Source organism: Cetorhinus maximus, chromosome 3 (genome assembly GCF_964194155.1).
Source record: "Cetorhinus maximus chromosome 3, sCetMax3.hap1.1, whole genome shotgun sequence".
Classification (NCBI taxonomy): domain Eukaryota; kingdom Metazoa; phylum Chordata; class Chondrichthyes; order Lamniformes; family Cetorhinidae; genus Cetorhinus; species Cetorhinus maximus.
In genome coordinates, this window is record NC_135881.1 from 15,073,740 (window position 1) to 15,091,774 (window position 18,035).

The 18,035-nt window shown below is 45.3% G+C and overlaps 1 protein-coding gene across 6 annotated transcripts in view; it reads left to right on the forward strand.

Annotated features, from left to right (window-relative positions):
- xylb (xylulokinase homolog (H. influenzae)) overlaps positions 1–18,035 on the forward strand; it is a 234,638-nt gene that overhangs the window by 63,500 nt on the left and 153,103 nt on the right. For all 6 annotated transcript variants that reach the window (XR_013575300.1, XR_013575308.1, XR_013575305.1 and 3 more), the window contains one exon: positions 7,548–7,644. Coding sequence is in view for 3 of the 6 variants with exons in the window: in XM_078536759.1 (XP_078392885.1) it covers positions 7,548–7,644 (97 nt within the window). In the remaining 3 variants the exon portion in view is untranslated. The remainder of the gene's footprint in view (positions 1–7,547; positions 7,645–18,035) is intronic.

Sequence of the window (18,035 nt, forward strand, 5' to 3'; positions counted from 1 at the left end):
AACAACACTTACAGGTAATGCTCTGCTCCCCTTTTACCCCACCCTTGGATGAGAAAAGTGAAAAACGAGTTGGCCTCCGCCCGTATTGCCTGTGCGATGAGCATAAAATCACACGGGCAACGTAAAATTGTCTTCAATTGCACTTTTAATTGCCTTAAGTGACTGATTAATTGTCGGTGGGTGTGCTTCCAAGTCCCGCACGCGCCTGCCGACCGAAATACCACCTGAGTACGAGATGACATCGAGACATGTGCCCAATGTCTTCTCGCAAGATTTAACGCTCTTCTGGTTGGGCGTACATCCGCGACTAGCGCATAAAATCCCGGCCTTGCTGTTTTTAATTATGTGGAACCCTATTGATTTCTGTCTTGAACATACATACTCAATGACTGAGCCTCCACAGCCTCCTGGGGCAGAGAATTCCAAAGATTCACCGCCCTCTGATGTCGGTTTAGAGAGAATGTGAGTGGCATATTTGTTATTTTATATATTGAGGGTAGTCGAGGAATGTATGATTCACTGCTTTATACTGTCTACTGTTCATTCACTAGCCTTGAGAAAATAAAACCCGCTTTTAGTTCAGAACTGGTCTCAATCTGGTAAGATTGTATGTCCGGGGACATATGCTTTCAAGAAGGAGTTAGATATAGCTCTTGGGGCGAAAGGGATCAAAGGGTATGGGGAGAAAGTGGGAGCAGGCTATTGAGTTGGATGATCAGCTATGAACATAATGAATGGCGGAGCAGGCTCGAAGGGCCGAATGGCCTACTCCTGCTCCTAGTTTCTATGTTTCTATGAATTACCTTGCACGTTACATGTTTCATGTGTTTATTAGATTTGCTGCATTATTGCATGAGATAGAAAAGAAGAGAAAGACAAATTTCCATTTCTATATTGCCCTTGACGACCAAAACAACATATATTTATATAGCGCCTTTAATGTTCAGGTAGAGTGTCACAAAACCAGCAACCTTGGGACCGAGTCTGTGCCGGACTTTGGATCTTGCCAGTTTTCAGAGAAAGGTCCCGAGGCATTTCACAGCACCTGTAGTGTAATTAGATAAAGATTGCCAGCGATCAAGTCTAAGCCTAAGGCAGTCACACTGAATCTGGATAACGCTTTGGTAAGGCCACAACTTAAAAATTGTGTTCACTTCGGGTCACTAGAGAAACACTTGAGATGGAAGTTGTGCAGAGAAGTGCAACTCCCCGTACTTTTCTGAGCTGGGTCGGGTGGGGTCAAGGAGCAGAGTGTGGGAAAGGACAGGTGGGTGAAGCGGATAACTACTTGGCACACCACCGATGCAGCAACTTCCCAAACAAGCCAGTAAGTTTGTTCGCTCATTTAATAGAAAGTAAAATTCTTGCACGGCCCACTTAAAAAAAATGTCCAGCTTTCGGACACCGCTGGTTTTCAATTAACCAGATTTGTGTACTGCACCTATAGTAAAATGTCCCAAGGCACGTCAGAGGAGCATTGTAAAACAAAATATGACTCTAAGCCACACAAGGAGGCATCAGGTCAGATGATCAAAAGCTTGGTCAAATGAGTAGGTTTTAAAGAGTGTTTTGAGGAAGGAAAATGAGGTTGAGAGGCGCAGAGGTGTAGGGAGGGAATTCCAGAGTTTAGGGTCTAGGCAACTGTTGGTCGAGTGATTAAAATCGAGGATGCTCCAGAGGCCAGAATTAAATGAGCGCATATATCTTAGAGGGTTGTGGGTCTGAAGAAGATTGCAGAGGTGGGAAAGGTCAAGACAATGGAGGGATTTGAAAGCGAGGATGAAAATTTTAAAGTCAGTACGTTGTTTGACCGGGAACTAATGTCGGTCAGCGGGCACAGGGGCGATTGGGGAACAGGACTTGGTGCGAGTTAAGGCTCGGGCAGCAGAGTTTTGGAATCTGGGAGACCAGCCAGGAGTACGTTGGAATAGTCAAGTCTAGAGGTAACAAAGGCAATGAGGGTTTCAGCAGCAGAAAATCCGAGGTGGGGTAAAGTCAGCCAATGTTACGGAAGCGGAAAAAGGCACACTTACTGATAGTGTGAATATGTGGTTGGAACCTTGGGGTCAGATATGACACCTAGGTTATAAATAGATTGGTTTAATCTCAGAGTTATGCCAGGGAGAGGGATTTAGTTAGTAGGTAGAAATCAAAACTCGGGTAGGGATTTTCTGGTCCTGCCTGCCACAGACCTTTGGCTGGTCCGTCAAATTTTCTGTCCCGGTGGGACAAGCAAATCCCGGCTTTGGTGGGGGACCAAAGGCAATGGTTTCAGTCTTCCCAACATTTAATGGGAGGTAATTTATGCTCATCAGGTACTGGATGTCAGAGAAACAGTCTGGAGTCAAGAGAGGTGGTGGTGAGGTAGAACTGGGCGTTGTCAATGCATATGTGAAAACTAATGCTGCGCCTTCAGATGATGTTGCCGAGGAGCAGCATATAGATGGGAAATAGGAGGGGAACAAAGGAGGATATCAGAGGTAATGTTGCAGTAGCAGGAAGAGAAGCTATTTCAAGTGAGCAATGAGCTTGCACACGAGCAGGGGAGAGACCTCATCCTGAGTGAGACACAGCCAGAGCGAGTGTGGGTATTGACAATTTGGTGCACAGTGGGAATTCGGTGCAGAGGGGAAGAGGTGTTCTTTGCATTTTTTCTTTGCTATCCAACTTCTTAAATCTTCAGAGAGTGGTCTTGCCCTGCTGCAGCAGTAGAGGCTACAAGGGAGAGAAATGACTGGTAAGTAGCGGGTAAAGTCGGGTAAGTATTTACTACTTTTATCACTTATAGGTTAAGGTCTTTTTTGTGGTTTATAGTTTGTATATCCTGCAGTAACGAGGATCAGGAAAGAAGGACCCTAGAGTAATTGATTTATAAGGTTTAATTTAAATGGGTAAGTCATGGCAGGAGAGCTCAAAGCCGTGGTGTGCTCCTCGTGCTCCATGTGGGAAGCCGGGAACATTTCCAGTACCCGGGACCAGCATGTGTGCAGGAAGTGTGTCCAGCTGCAGCTCCTGGAAGCTCGGGTTTCAGAGCTGGAATGGCGGCTGGGGACACTTTGGGGCATCTGCGAGTCTGAGAGCATCGTGGATAGCGTGTTTAAAGAGGTGGTCACACTGCAGCAGAAGGGACTTGAGGAAGGAAGGGAATGGGTGACCACCAGGCAGTCCAAGAGAAATAGGTAGTTCAGGAGTCCCCTGGGGTCCCGCTCGCAAATTGGTATTCCATTTTGGAGGCTGATGGTTCCTCCAGGGAGTGCAGACAGAGCCAAGCTTCTGGCACCACAAGCAGCCTGTCTTTACAGAAGGGGAGGAAGAGCAATAGTAATAGGGGATTTTTAGGAGGACAGATAGGCGCTACTGTGGCCGTCAGCATGACTCCAAGATGGTGTGTTGCCTCCCTGGTGCCAGGGTCCGGGATGTCACTGAACGGCTGCAGGGCATCCTGAAGGGGGAGGGTGATAAGGCAGAGGTCATGGTACATGTTGGTACTAATGACATAGGTAGAAAGAGGGATGAGGTCTTGCATCAAGAATTCAGGGAGTTAGGCAGTAGACTGAAAATCAGGACCTCTCGGTTTGTAATCTCTGGATTACTCCCAATGCCACGTGCTAGCGAGCAAAGGAATAGGAGAATAGCGCAGATGAATATGTGACTTAAGAGTTGGTGTGTAAGGGAGGGTTTTAGATTCTTGGATCATTGGGACCGTTTCTGGGGAAGGTGGGACCTGTACAAGTGGGACGGTCTACATCTGAACCAGAGCGGGACTAACATTGTTGTGGGCGGGTTTGCTAGTGCTGTTGGGAGGAGTTTAAACTAATTCGGCAGGGGGAGGGGACACAGAATGTTAGCAGAATAGGGACACATCATAATACAGTAAAACAATCAAGTCAGAGGGAGTACAGCTGCATTAAGTTTCAAGTTTCAAGGGAGTAAGGCAAGGCTGGATGGCCAGGAGTGTTACAGGTAAAACGGATGAGTTAAGGGTGAGGACTGACACATGGAATTGCGATATAGTAGCCATCACAGAGACGTGGTTGACGGAGGGCAAGGTTTGATCAGGGATAGTCAGCATAGATTTGTCAGAGGGAGGTCATGCCTAACAAATTTGATTGAATTTTTTGAGGAGGTGACCAGGTGTGTAGATGAGGGTAGTGCAGTTGATGTAGTTTATATGGATTTCAGCAAAGCCTTTGACAAGGTCCCACATGGGCAAATGCACATGGGATGCAGGGTAATTTGATAAGGTGGATTCAAAATAGGCTTAGTTGTAGGAGACAGAGGGTGATGACCGAAGGATGCTTTAGTGACTGGAAGCCAGTGTCCAGTGGCCTACCACAGGGATCTGTACTGGGTCCCCTATTATTTGTCATTTATATAAACGACATAGATGACTATGTGGGGGGTAGGATTAGTAAGTTTGTGGATGACACAAAGATTGGCCAGGTGATTAACAGTGAGGTTGAGTGTCTTGGGCAACAGGGAGATGTAGACGGGTTGGTCAAATGGGCAGATAAGTGGCAGATGGAATTTAACCCTGAAAAGTGTGAGGTGATACACTTTGGAAGGAGTAATTTGACAAGGAAGTATTCAATGAACGGCATGACACTAGGAAGTTCTGAGGGACCTTGGCGTGTGTGTCCATGGATCTCTGAAGGCAGAGGGGCATTTTAGTGGGGTGGTGAAAAAGGCATATGGGACACTTGCCTTTACCAATCGAAGCATAGATTACAAAAGTAGGGAGGTCATGTTGGAGCTGTATAGAACCTTGGTGAGGCCACAGCTGGAGTACTGTGTGCTGTTCTGAATGCCACATTATAGGAAGGATGTGATTGCACTGGAGGGGGTGCAGAGGAGATTCACCAGGATGTTGCCTGGGATGAAACATTTAAGTTATGAAGAGAGGTTGGATAGACTTGGGTTGTTTTTGTTGGAGCAGAGAAGACTGAGGGGCGACCTGATCGAGGTGTACAAGATAATGAGGGGCATGGACAAGGTGGATAGGGAACAGCTGTTCCTCTTAGTTGAAGGGTCAGTCACGAGGGGACACAAGTTCAAGGTGAGGGGCAGGAGGTTTAGGGGGGATGTGAGGAAAAGCTTTTTTACCCAGAGGATGGTGATGGTCTGGAATGCACTGCCTGGGAGGGTGGTGGAGGCGGGTTGCCTCACGTCCTTTAAAAAGTACCTGGATGAGCACTTGGCACGTCATAACATTAAAGGCTATGGGCCAAGTGCTAGTAAATGGGATTAGGTAGGTAGGTCAGGTATTTCTCACATGTCGGTGCAGACTCGATGGGCCGAAGGGCCTCTTCTGCACTGTGTGATTCTGTGATCCCGTGAAGTGATACTCTGGCTATGATTTGATAGATAAGAATGGAACCAAGTTGGAGCTATCCAATCCAGCTGGATAACAGTGGAGAGACGTTTGAGGAGGTCAAGAAAGATTAAGAGGTATAGCTTATCTTTGTCAGAGTCACATAGAATGTCATTTGAGAGCCATTTTGATAACGTGGCAGGGCGAAAACCTGATTGAAAGAATTCAAACATGGAGTTCCGGAAAAGATGGGCATGGATTTGGGAGGCACTAATATATTTAAGGGGTTTGGAAAGGAAATGTTGAAGATAGGGTGGTAGTTTGCAGGGACAGTGAGGTTAGGGATTGGCTTTTTGAGGACAAGGGTGATGACGGGAGCAAAGGACCACAGCATGTCCCAAAGTTCTTTACATTTCTGAAGTGTAGTCACCGTGGTAATGTAGGAAACGCGGCACCCAATTTGTGTGTAGCAAGCTCGCACAAACAGTAGGTTGATTGAGGGTTAAGTAATGGCCAGGACACCAGGGGTACTCCCCCTGCTCTTCATTCAGATAGTGCCGAGGGATCTATTATTTCTACCTTAGAGGACAGGTAGGTCCGGAGTTTAACATCTGATCAAAAAGACAGCATCTCAGACATTCCAACACTCCCTCAGTAATGCACTGGAATATCAGCCTTCTACTTTTATTGTTCGAGTCCTGGAGTGGAACTTGAATCCATGATTTCTGACTAGGAGACAAGGGTGCTACCAACTGAGTCACAGCTGACACCTGCAATTCAGTAGCTGGTACACAAGAGTAAGGATTATCTATTATGATTCATATAACTTCCTATTGTTTAAGTAGGTGTTGCCAGCAAAAATGTACATTCTTCTTGTAGGGAAATGAAGCTATTTATGAACCCAAGAAAACACTTAGGGCAGAATCTTCAGTTGGGTGAGCTCACTCACCGACATATAAAATGACGCGCGGTGACATCGGGCGTGCATCCCAACGTCACCGCACATCATTCTGATCTTGAGTTCGGTGGGCGCACACCGGAGTTGGCTGCGCGCCCACTGAACTGTCAAAGACCTATTAATACCATTTAAATTCCAATTCAAATAATTAACATAGCTGCCCGTCCAACCCTAAGGTGAAGAGCCCAGGCAGCCTTTGCATTTATCATGAAATTTCATCCATGCGCATTTCTTTTCAAAAAAATTTATAGACATGTCCCAGCTTGACACTGTCACATGAGGGGACATGTCCTAAAACTCTGTGCCTCAGGGAGATTTCTGCACTGTTGGCCTACTCCCCCTGCCCGCACTGGGAGCGCTCAGTGCTCCTGGGTATGCGTCACGTCTGGGTATGGCCCGCCCATGTAAAATGGCGGCACGCAGCCGATTGCGGGTGGCGATTGGCTGCACGCCCGCTCCCTGCCCCCGATGGGGAGAAAATTCTCCCCCTACTGTTAAAAAAAAGTAAAAAGAGGGAAACCGTGCAATAAGTATTCCCTACAATCTTCCTTTTTATTCATTATAGGGCTTGTAACTTAATCATCTAATTTCATAAGTGACACCAATAATCTGAAAAAAAGAAATTCTCCCCTAGTTATTTCATATGACAGAGGGATGAGAGGGAAAGAAAAAGGTTAAAGAGCCAAGACACAAGTTTCAAGATTGCATTGCTAAGCAAAAGACAGCCTCCCAAGGCCAAGTCCAACCAGTCCTAGTCCTATAAAGACAGCTGCAAAAACAAGGTCAAAGATTCCCAATGACTCCACCCAAGCAAAGCCACACCAACAAAAATCTTCATTTGGGCTAACGTGTCAGAGCACTTAATCTTCTCTGCCTGGAATATCCTGCTGAGCTGTCCATCCCAGGGATACAACAAAGGATAGATTAACTGATGCCAGAGAATTGGGGTTTGGTACTTAGTTACAAGCAAAATGAGGCCTAACGAAGATTCTGTTTGGATTTCTAGTAAGAGATGCAAAAGACCATAAAAAAATTGGAGTTTAGTGGACTTGATCTCCTGTTGTAACAGACCAAAACCTATGAGTAACCTGGCATTGCCAGAAAGACGGAATTAAGTACTGACTACACCATAACCTCATAAACACTTCATCTAGGTTTTTGGGTGTTGTATGGTTCATGTTTTATGATATAGCCCTCTTAGAGCTTTTTCTCTCTATTTTTTCTTTGTAAAAACAGATGAATAACAAGTTTTGCTGTTTGTCTGCTTGTCTGTTGTAGGTTTCAAAGTTTCCAAAAGAGATGGAGGTCCGAGCAGTGATAGAGGGACAGATGCTGGCTAAAAGGGCATATGCTGAGAAGCTGGGCTTCAAAGTCTGTAAGTAAGAATTATCTAAAATGTCAGAGAGCTCCATGTTCATTTAAATGTATTTGGCTCACTCTGAAAGCCATAGGAACAGGCTTGCTTGCCAACCCTGTGGGGCCATTTGGATTATCTTAGAAGCTCAGTTGGCTGGGTGGCTGGTTTGTGATGCAGAGTGATGCCAACAGCGCGGGTTAAATTCCCGTATTGGCTGAGGTCATCCATGAAGGCCTCGTCTTCTCAACCTTGCCCCTCGCCTGAGGTATGGTGACCCTCGGGTTAAACTCACCACTAGTTGTCTCTCTCTAATGAGAGAGCAGCCTTTGGTCCTCTGGCACTACGGTGACTTTCACTTTCACTTAGAACTGGTGTAGCTGAATCACAACTGTGTTTAACACCATAAAGCATTGTTTGAGAAATGAAGTAGATTTAGACTTCTGGACTGTTGATTGGTAGAGGGCAGAATATTGGCTTGGACATCAAACCTCATCTCAACAGTCCTTGGTTTAAAGTTCATTTGATGATATTAAAAAGGCTGGGAAGGATGATCACTTGGGCTATCCTTCTGATATATGTTTAATTATTAAGTGGTACAATCACAGAACCTTGCATAGGCTGTCTTATGCTGTAAGGATAAATTTGTGTTGCAATGAACCTTGAAAAACTACCCTACCTAGTAATTTACTGGCTGAGGCTTTCTGTCCCTGTGTCAATCTTTTGGAAAATCGGTGCACCTTCCCACTGTTTTCCCATTGGGGCTGCAAACAACCGCCGATATGTTAATCGTACGCAAGTACGTGAACCATGGATTTTGCTGTGTTTCCTGTCCTTCACAGTTTGAGAATTGGCCACAGGGGCTGTCCATTTGGCCTCAGACGTCCAGCGTTCAGTGCTTGGTGGACGGCAGCCACAAAATCTCTGCGCAGCTAAGGCTTGAGCGGTTGCACATGTGAAGAAGGGAGTGGGGAGGGGGACGAGGTTTGGATTTTTTTGAAAAATAAACTTTGTGTTGCATCAGAATAGAAGCAACGGCTGGCTCATGGAAGCCTTACTGCTCTCTCTGGAGAAACTCCCCAATAGGAGGAGGGAGCATAAAGAAAGCTGTTAACTCTTTCACGTAGCTCATCATAAATCTGCCCTCAAGGGGAAATTAATCAAATGGTCGTTCTTATTGTCTGAAGCAAACAATGGCTGAAGAACAGAAGATCCTGTGGGGATCTATTTGATCCAATCATGCTGTTGAATCCATTTTTTGTTTCACTATCATTTTTTTTAAATAAAACTGTAGAACTAGCATTTATAACAAACCCCATAACTTCAATTATGTAATTCCTTCTAAAAACATTACATATTCTACATTCCTCTTTTGCCTTTTGTTCTGCAAACTACAAAGTGCACCAGGAAGGCTTAGGGCTCACATTGTCTCCTTGTTAGCAGCTTAATTTTTTAATCTGGACTTTCTTGTTTGTTTCCTTCACTTCCAGTGAAACCCAATCACACGTGCTTGACCTGGGTTGACATAACTTGTGCCTGCACAATGTTCCTTCCATTTACTATTTTCCATTTTACTGTTTTTCTACCTGTTTGATCACAATTCTGATCTGCTGGTTCCCTATCTGATTGTTCAGACTCTCGGGCCTGAATTTTCATCCTCGAGGTGGCTAGTGGGAGCTGAGAAAATACCCAGCCCGCCTGCCCGCCTTGGATGAAAGTGCCTGCAAAGGAAGGATATTCATTGGGGGTTGGGGGTCTTTGGAGAGGGGGGGGGGGTGGGGGGGGGGGGGGGTGGGGGGGGGCAGGTGAGGGCTGGAATCGGGCCAGCTGACCTGTGAAAAGGTTTGGAGGCAGCCACAGGAGCTGCTGGATGCCGAGATGGCCTGTTTAAAAGGGCTGCCTTGGTGTAGTGGGACTTTGTCCCAGTTAAAATAAAAATACAAAAGCCCTCCAGCCCTCATCCCTCACACCTCCTCACCCCCATACACTCCCCATGCCCCCTCCATGCCACCTCATGCCCCCATGCCAGAATGTGCCCTCCAGCCACCCCTCATGCCACCTATGGCAAGCTATGGCACTCCACCCACCCTCTATGGCCCCTCATACTCTCTATGCCGAACTAGCACTCCACTCACCTCCCCATTGACCCTTCATGCCCATGCCAATCTATGTCACTTCCATGTCCATTGGCTCACGGAATACACTGTATAGAACCAATGAACCCTCAGTGACAGTAGGATGTGTAAAAAAGCTTTAAAAAAAGTCATTCATTCATTCATTACTTTCCAACACGTTTTTAAAAAATCATTTCACTGTCAATCATCCAGACCCTTTTCAGTACTTTTTAAATTCGTTTATGGGATGTGGATATCACTGACTAGACCAGCATTTATTGCCCATCTCTAATTGCCCTTGTTCGGAGGCATTTAAGGGTCAGCCACATTGCTGTGGGTCTGGAGTCACATGTAGGCCAGACCATGTAAAGACAGCAGATTTCCTTCCCTAAAGGACATTAGTGAAATGAGATGGGTTTTTACAACAACCGGCAAAGGATTTATGATCATCATCAGACTTTTTTTAAATTGAATTCAAATTTCACCGTCTACCCCAGTGCATTACCCCGGGTCTCTAGAATTCTAATCCAGTGACAATACCACTATGCCACCTTAACAGAAACCACAAACCCTAGAAACCACTTAACCTCTTGTAAGTAAGCATTGTGAAATTGACACAGAGATCAGAGAACTAGAGCTTTCAATCAAGCAAGGTTTTCTCTGGGGCACAGCTGTTTCAACAAGAATAATGGATGTCTAGGCTCTTAGCCAAGCATACACAGCTTTCTATACCTGCAGTATGACTTCTACCCACTTTTTTCTGGGCTCTGACAAAAAGCTCTTAATGCTGTTCCCTTCTCCAGGTAGGACTATTAGCATGTTAAGTCCTACTTCATCTCCACAAGAGACAGAGCCTAGCACGTAATCTCTGATGACAGTTGTACAGTTCCATTTGGTATCAAAGCAGCATTTGAAATAGCATTGCACCATGGAGTATAACTGGATTTTGTTGCATGAAATAAATGCAGAAAATGCTGGAAATATTCAGCAGGTCAGGCATCACCTGTGGAGAGAGAAACAGAGTTCACATTTGAGACTCCTTCTTCCCCTAGGTCTTTGACTGGAAGAATAGTTAGTCATGTGTCTATCCAGTGGTTTCCAACCAGTAACCTATTGCTCTGAGAGTGGTGCGGATCAAACAGATCTTCCAGAATTCTTTTGGAAATGCTCAGCAGGTCTGGCTCCATCTGTGGAGGGAGATAAACAAAGTTAATGTTTCAGGTTAATGACCTTTCATCAGAACCTTCCATCGACCTGAAATTTTGCTGAATAATATGAACCGAAATGGGAGCATTCTGCAACAGCGCCAATACATTGTCGGCTTGATGATGTCAGGTTGCGTTCCCAATGCCATTCGGCCAGTTCCGGATAAAATGGCTGGCGGGGGAGGGGATAAAAATTGGGAGCTCACAAGCATTATTCAAATTTAATTCAAGTGGGTATTTAAGTTCATTAATCAGGCCATTGACCTGAATGATACATAGTGTCTGCAACTAAATTCTTGGAGAGTGGGTTTCCCGTTTTTTTTTATTAGGCAGCTTGTTAGGACAGGTTTAAAGGGTTCAGCTGAGCCCCGAGTTTCAGCTTAGCAGTTCAGAGTTCTGTGACTGCTAGAAGTGCTTTATGCAAGAAGCAGAGTTTCCATCTAAAATTCATCTTAATTAGAGGCCTTATTCCTCCTGCTGAGAGGTCCAGTTAGAACTTGTCCATAACCCTAGCCTTTAAACCAAGCTAAATATGGGGATTGCAGTCTCTGTGGGAGACAAAACCTCCAGTGAGGAGGAGAGGAGTATGAAGAGGAAGAAGGGCACATCAAGAGGTCCAGGATGCACTGGTGGTGCATTAGGGTGCCCTGGATGGATGACTTCTGGGTGACAAGGATTACCCATTGAAGAGATGGCTCATGACACCAGTGAGAGCACCCAGAACAGACGTGGAGAGGAGATACAAGGACAGCCACGGAAGCACCAGGGCCATCATCAAACAGGCCATCAGCCTACTGAAAATGAGGTTCAGATGCCTTGACAGATCAGGAGGGCATTGCAGTACGCTCCATCACTTGTGACTCTCATGGCCGTGATGTGCTGCACTCTCCATAACCTTGTTATCCAGGGAGGGGATACCCTTGAGGAAGAGGGCATGGCAGATAGGGGCCATTCAATGAGGATGAGGGCGAAGATGAACTGAGGGAACATAGTGATGTTCAGGTCGAAGGCCCTGGATGTGATCGTATGGATGGCTATGACACCAGAGATGCCATGATAAGGCAAAGATTTCAATAGGTTTTGAAGTCCTAGTCTCAGAGATGCATGCACGTCATGTGCCCAAACCTTTTTCCACGTGCAATGTGAGACTCATATCACTGTCCTGTCAACACACTTACCCTGCCCAGTTATTGACACTCGAAGCATCCTGCCCTGTATCAAATTATTAAAACATTGTCTGTCTCCCTAAAGAGGTTCGACAGCCATAATATATTTAAAAAAGCCTCTGCACGAGGGACAATGAGGTCAGGGTTTATTTACATTTATTATAGGACTTAACATTTACAGGTGTAATTAATGAACCCATGTGACCCATTAATGACTACTGTGGAATTCTTTTGACATGTTTCGGGTCATGGCCAATGACATCAGAGGCTGGACATCCCGCACAGCAACACTGATGCTCACCACCTGTAGGCCTCAAACCTGCCCTCCACTTGCAATTGGATCAATTAATGTATTATTTGGTGAGTTTGAACGTTGGGCCTGGAAACTGGAAGGCCCCCCACTTTTTTTTTCCTTTATTCTTTGATGGGACGTGGGCATCGGTGGCAAGTCCAGCATTTGTTGCTCACTTGTAATCATCCCTAACTGTGTGGCTTACTTGGCCATTTCAGAGGGCAGTTAAGAGTCAACCACATTGCTGTGGATCTGGAGTCATATGTAGGCCAGACCAGGTAAGGACGGCAGATTTCCTTTCCTAAAGGGCATTAGTGAACCATATGGCTTTTTTACAACAATCAATGATGGTTTCATGGCCCACCATTGCTGAGACTAGCTTTTCAATTCCAGGTTGCTTTATGGAATCTGACATGGAGGCTTTGAAGCTATGTCCCCAGAGAATTTGCCTGAGCCTCTGGATTACTAATCTAGTGACATTACCATTACACCACCTTCTCCCGTGCTGAAGCATATTATTCAGCCTGTTAACTCTCTCCACAGATGCTGCCAGACTTAATATTCCCAGGTTTTACAATTTTTATTGAAAAATTTCCAGCATCTGCAATATTTTGTTTCTGCAATGCATTTTCTTTCCAACCTCTTCAAGAAGTGCCTTGCTGTGAGTTAAATCAAGGAGAGAAATCCAAGTTGCATCAATGAATATAAATGAAATAACAGTGCTCATTTAATATTAGCTAATACACAACAATATTTATGAGCAATGAAATTCTACCAATATCCTTACTTCAAACTCATCTTTGTAACTACATGAACTGCATGTACAACATAAGTACATAGGGAAAGAGTAGGGCCCATTAAGGACCATAGTGGTAATTTGTATGTGGAGCCGGAAGACATAAACAGGGTTCTAAATGAATACTTTGTGTCGGCGCTCACAAGTGAGAGGGACGACATGGAAATCGGGCAGAAGGCCTGTGATATAATTAAAGAAATTAGCATAGAAAGGGAGGAGGTCCTAAGTGGTTTCTAAGTTTTCGAAATTGGCTGTGTGGAAGAAGACAGAGAGTGGTAGTGGATGATTGCTTCTCACACTGGAGGTCTGTGACTAGTGGTGTGCCTCAGGGATCTGTACTGGGACCATTGTTGTTTGTTGTCTATATCGATGATTTGGATGATAATGTGGTGAATTGGATCAGCAAGTTTGCTGATGACACTAAGATTGGAGGCGTTGTGGACAGCAAGGAAGGCTTTCAAAGCTTGCAGAAAGATCTGGACCAACTGGAAAAATGGGCCAGAAAATGGCAGATGGTGGAAAAGTGTGAGGTGTTACATTTTGGAAGGTCAAACCAAGGTAGGACATACACAGTAAATGGTAGGGCACTGAGGAGTGCGGAAGAACAAAGGGATCTGGGAGTTCAGATACATAATTCCCTGAAGGTGGCGTCACAGGTAGACAAGGTTGTAAAGAAAGCTTTTGGCATACTGGCCTTCATAAATCAAAGTATTGAGTATAGGAGTTGGGATATTATGGTGAGGTTGTATAAGACATTGGTGAGGCCAACTTTGGAGTATTGTGTGCAGTTCTGGTCGCCTAACTACAGGAAGGATATCAGTAAGATTGAGAGAGTGCAGAGAAGATTTACTAGGATGTTGCTGGGTCTTAAGGAGTTGAGTTACAGGGAAAGACTAAACAGGCTAGGACTTTTTTCCTTGGAGCGTAGAAGAACGAGTGGAGATTTGATAGAAGTTTACAAAATTGTGAGGGGTATAGAGTAGATGCGAGTAGGCTCTTTCCACTTAGATTAGGAGAAATAAACATGAGAGGACATGGCTTTAGGGTGAAAGGGGAAAGGTTTAGGGGGAACATTAGGGGGAACTTCTTCACTCAGAGAGTGGTGAGAGTGTGGAACGAGCTACCATCTGACGTGGTAAATGCGGGCTCACTCTTAAGTTTTAAGAATAAATTAGATAGATACATGGATGGGAGAGGTCTGGAGAGTTATGGACTAGGTGCAGGTCAATGGGACTAGCGGAATAATATTTCGGCACAGACTAGAAGGGCCGAATGGCCTGTTTTCTGTGCTGTAGTGCTCTATCGTTCTATGGTCTGGCAGGCTTAAAAGTAGGTAAATCTCTAGGCCCAGATGAAATGTATCCCAGGCTGTTGAGTGAGGCAAGGAAGGAGATAGCAGATGCGCTGGCAATTATTTTCAGTACCTCTCTGGCCACAGGAGAGGTGCCAGAGGACTAGAGGACAGCCAATGTGGTACTGTTATTCAAGAAGGGAGGAAAGGATAAACCAGAGAACTACAGTCTAGCCTCAGTGATGGGGAAACTATTGGAAGCAATTCTGAGGGACAGAATTAACCTACACTTGGAGAGGCAGGAATTAATCAAGGAGAGTCAGCATGGTTTTGTTAAGGGGAAGTCATGTCTGACCAATCAGATTGAATTTTTCGAAGAAGTGACCAGGTGTGTAGATGAGGGCAATGCAAGTAGTCTACTTGGACTTCAGCAAGGCTTTTGATAAAGTCCCGCATGGGAGACTGATAACAAAGGTAAGAGCCCATGGGATCCAAGGCAATTTGGCAAATTGGATCCAGAAGTGGCTGAACGGCAGGAAGCAGAGGGTGATGGTCGAGGGGTGTTTTGGTGACTGGATGCCTGTGTCCAGCGGGGTTCCACAGGGATCAGTGTTGGGTCCCTTGCTGTTTGTGGTACATATAAATGATTTAGACTTGAATATAGGAGTGTTGATCAGTAAGTTTGCGGATGACAGGAAAATTGGTGGGGTGGTAAATAGGAGGATATCCTTAGATTACAGGAGGATATAGATGGGCTGGTCAGATGGGCTGATCAGTGGCAAATGGAATTGAATCCAGATAAGTGTGAGGTGATGCACTTGGGCAGGGAAAACAAGGCACGGGAATATATGATGAATGGTAGGACCCTGAGAAGTACCGAGGATCAGAGGGACCTTGGTGTGCATATCCACCGGTCCTTTAAGGTAGCGGGACAGGTAGATAAGACGGTTAAGAAAGCATACGGCCTTTATTAGCTGAGGCGTAGAATATAAGAGCAGGAAGGTTATGCTGGAACTGTGTAAAACGCTGGTTAGGCCACAGCTCGAGTATTGTGTGCAGTTCTGGAATCCGCGTTATAGGAAGGATGTGATTGCACTAGAGAGAATGCAGAGGAGATTTACCAGGATGTTGCCTGGGCTGAGAGTTTTTGTTATGAGGAGAGATTGGATAGACTGGGGTTATTTTCCCTGGAACAGAGGAGATTGAGGGGTGACATGATTGAGGTGCATAAAATTATGAGGGGCATAGATAGGAAGGAACTTTTCCCCTTGGTGGAAGGATCAATAACCAGGGGGCATGGATTTAAGGTAAGGGGCAGGAGGTTTAGAGGGGATGTGAGGAAGAATTTTTTTCACCCAGAGGGTGGTGGGAATCTGGAACTCACTGCTTGAAAGGGTGGTAGAGGGAGATACCCTCATTACATTTAAGAAGTATTTGGATGTGCACTGGCATACAAGGCTATGGACCTAGTGCTGGAAAATGGGATTCGAATAGTTGGGTACTTGTCTGACTGGCGCAGACTCAATGGGCCGAAGGACCTTTTTCAGTGTTGTAGACCTCTATGACTCTATGACTCAAGTGGAGAGTATTCCATCACATTCCTGACTTGTGCCTTGTAGATAGTGGACAGGCTTTGGGGAGTCAGGAGGTGAGTTACTAACTGCAGAATTCCCAGCCTCTGACGTGCTTTTGCAGCCACAGTATTTATATGTCTAGTCCAGTTCAGTTTCTGGTCAAAACAACACCCAGGATATTGAAAGTGGGGGATTCAGCAATGGTAATGCCATTGAATGTCAAGAGGAGATGGTTAGATTCCCTCATGCTGGAGATGGTCATTGCCTGACTCTTGTGTGGCATCAATGTTACTTTCCACTTATCAGTCGAAGCCTGAATGTTGTCCAGATTTTACTGCATATAGACATGGACTGCTTCAGTATCTGAGGAGTCGTGAATGGTGCTGAACATTGTGCAATCATCAGCGAACATCCCCTCTTCTGACCTTATGATGGAAGGAAGGTCATTGATGAAGCAGCTGAAGATGGTTGGGCCTAGGACACGGGTGGTGGCCTAGGACACCCTGAGGCACTCGTACAACAATGTCCTGTGACTTGACCTCCAATAACTATAAGCATTTTCCTTTGTGCTAGGCATGATTCCAACCAGTGGAGAGTTTTCCCCCGATTCCCATTGACTTCAGTTTTGCTAGGGCTTCTTGATGCCACACTCGGTCATATAGCACCTTGATGTCATAGGCAGTCACTTTCGCCTCACCTCTTGACTTCAGCTCTTTTGTCCATGCTTGGTTGAAGGCTGTAATGAGGTCAGGAGCTGAGTGACCCTGGCATAACCCAAACTGAGCATCAGTGAGCAGGTTATTGCTAAGCAAGTGCTGCTTGATAGCATTGTCAACGACTCTTCCAATCACTTTGCTGATGATCAAGAGAAGACTGATGGGGGTTAATTGACTTGGTTGGATTTGTCTTGCTTTTTGTGGACAATATCTGGGCAATTGTCCACATTGCCAGGTAGATGCCAGTTTTGTAGCTGTACTGGAACAGCTTGGCTAGGGCAGCAGCAAGTTTTGGAGCACAAGCCTTCACCACTATTGCTGGAATATTGTCAGCCTTTGCAGTACCCAGTGCTTTCAGCTGTTTCTTGATATCACATGGAATGAATCGAATTGGTTGAAGACTGGCGTCTGTGATACCGGGAACCTCAGGAGGAGGCTGAGATGGATCATCCACTCGGCATTTCTGGCTTAAGATGGTTGCAAATGCTTCAGCCTTTTCTTTTGCAGTGTGCTGGGCTCTCCCTTAATTGAGGGTGGGAATCTTTGTGGAGCCTCCTCCTCTTGATAATTGTTGAATTGTCCACCACCATTCATGACTAGATGTGGCAGGACCGCAGAGCTTGGATCTGATCCGTTGGTTGTGGAACCACTTAGCTCTGTCTATCTCATGCTGCTTCCGCTTTTTGGCATGCAAGTAGTCCTGTGATGTCACTTCACCAGGATGACACCTAATTTTTAGGTATGCCTTGCGCTGGCATGCCCTCCTGCACTCTTCTTGATATTATTTATTGACGTAGATAAAATAGATTTTTCAAGCTGAAAGTCTGAATGCTGAACTTGTTCGATATTTAGCAGCAAGTGGCACAATCCTATTATTTGTCCCATTTCACAAATTCTGCAGTAGGTTTACAATTGCAGCAAAGGTTTTAAGCTGGAGGACCAAAAATTCCAAACTGGCCCATTATACGGAAGGAGAGGCAAAAAGTTTGCTTAGTTTTGTGGCGTATTCAGCTGAAGTTGCAAGTCATCCTCAAATCAGGCTTTGGTCGATGACAGTGGATTTTAGCTAGTGTAATGAAAATCAGTTTTTAAAAGACAGGATTATTCAAAGGTTCAGGTTATTGAAAATTCATCAAACCTGTCAGAATTGTGATCGATTCTAAAAACACAAGCAACATGAATAAGCAACAGAGATGCAGTAGTTTCAGTCTACCACAAGGGAGCAGTCAATGACCATTCTGAGGCTTCAGTCTACTTC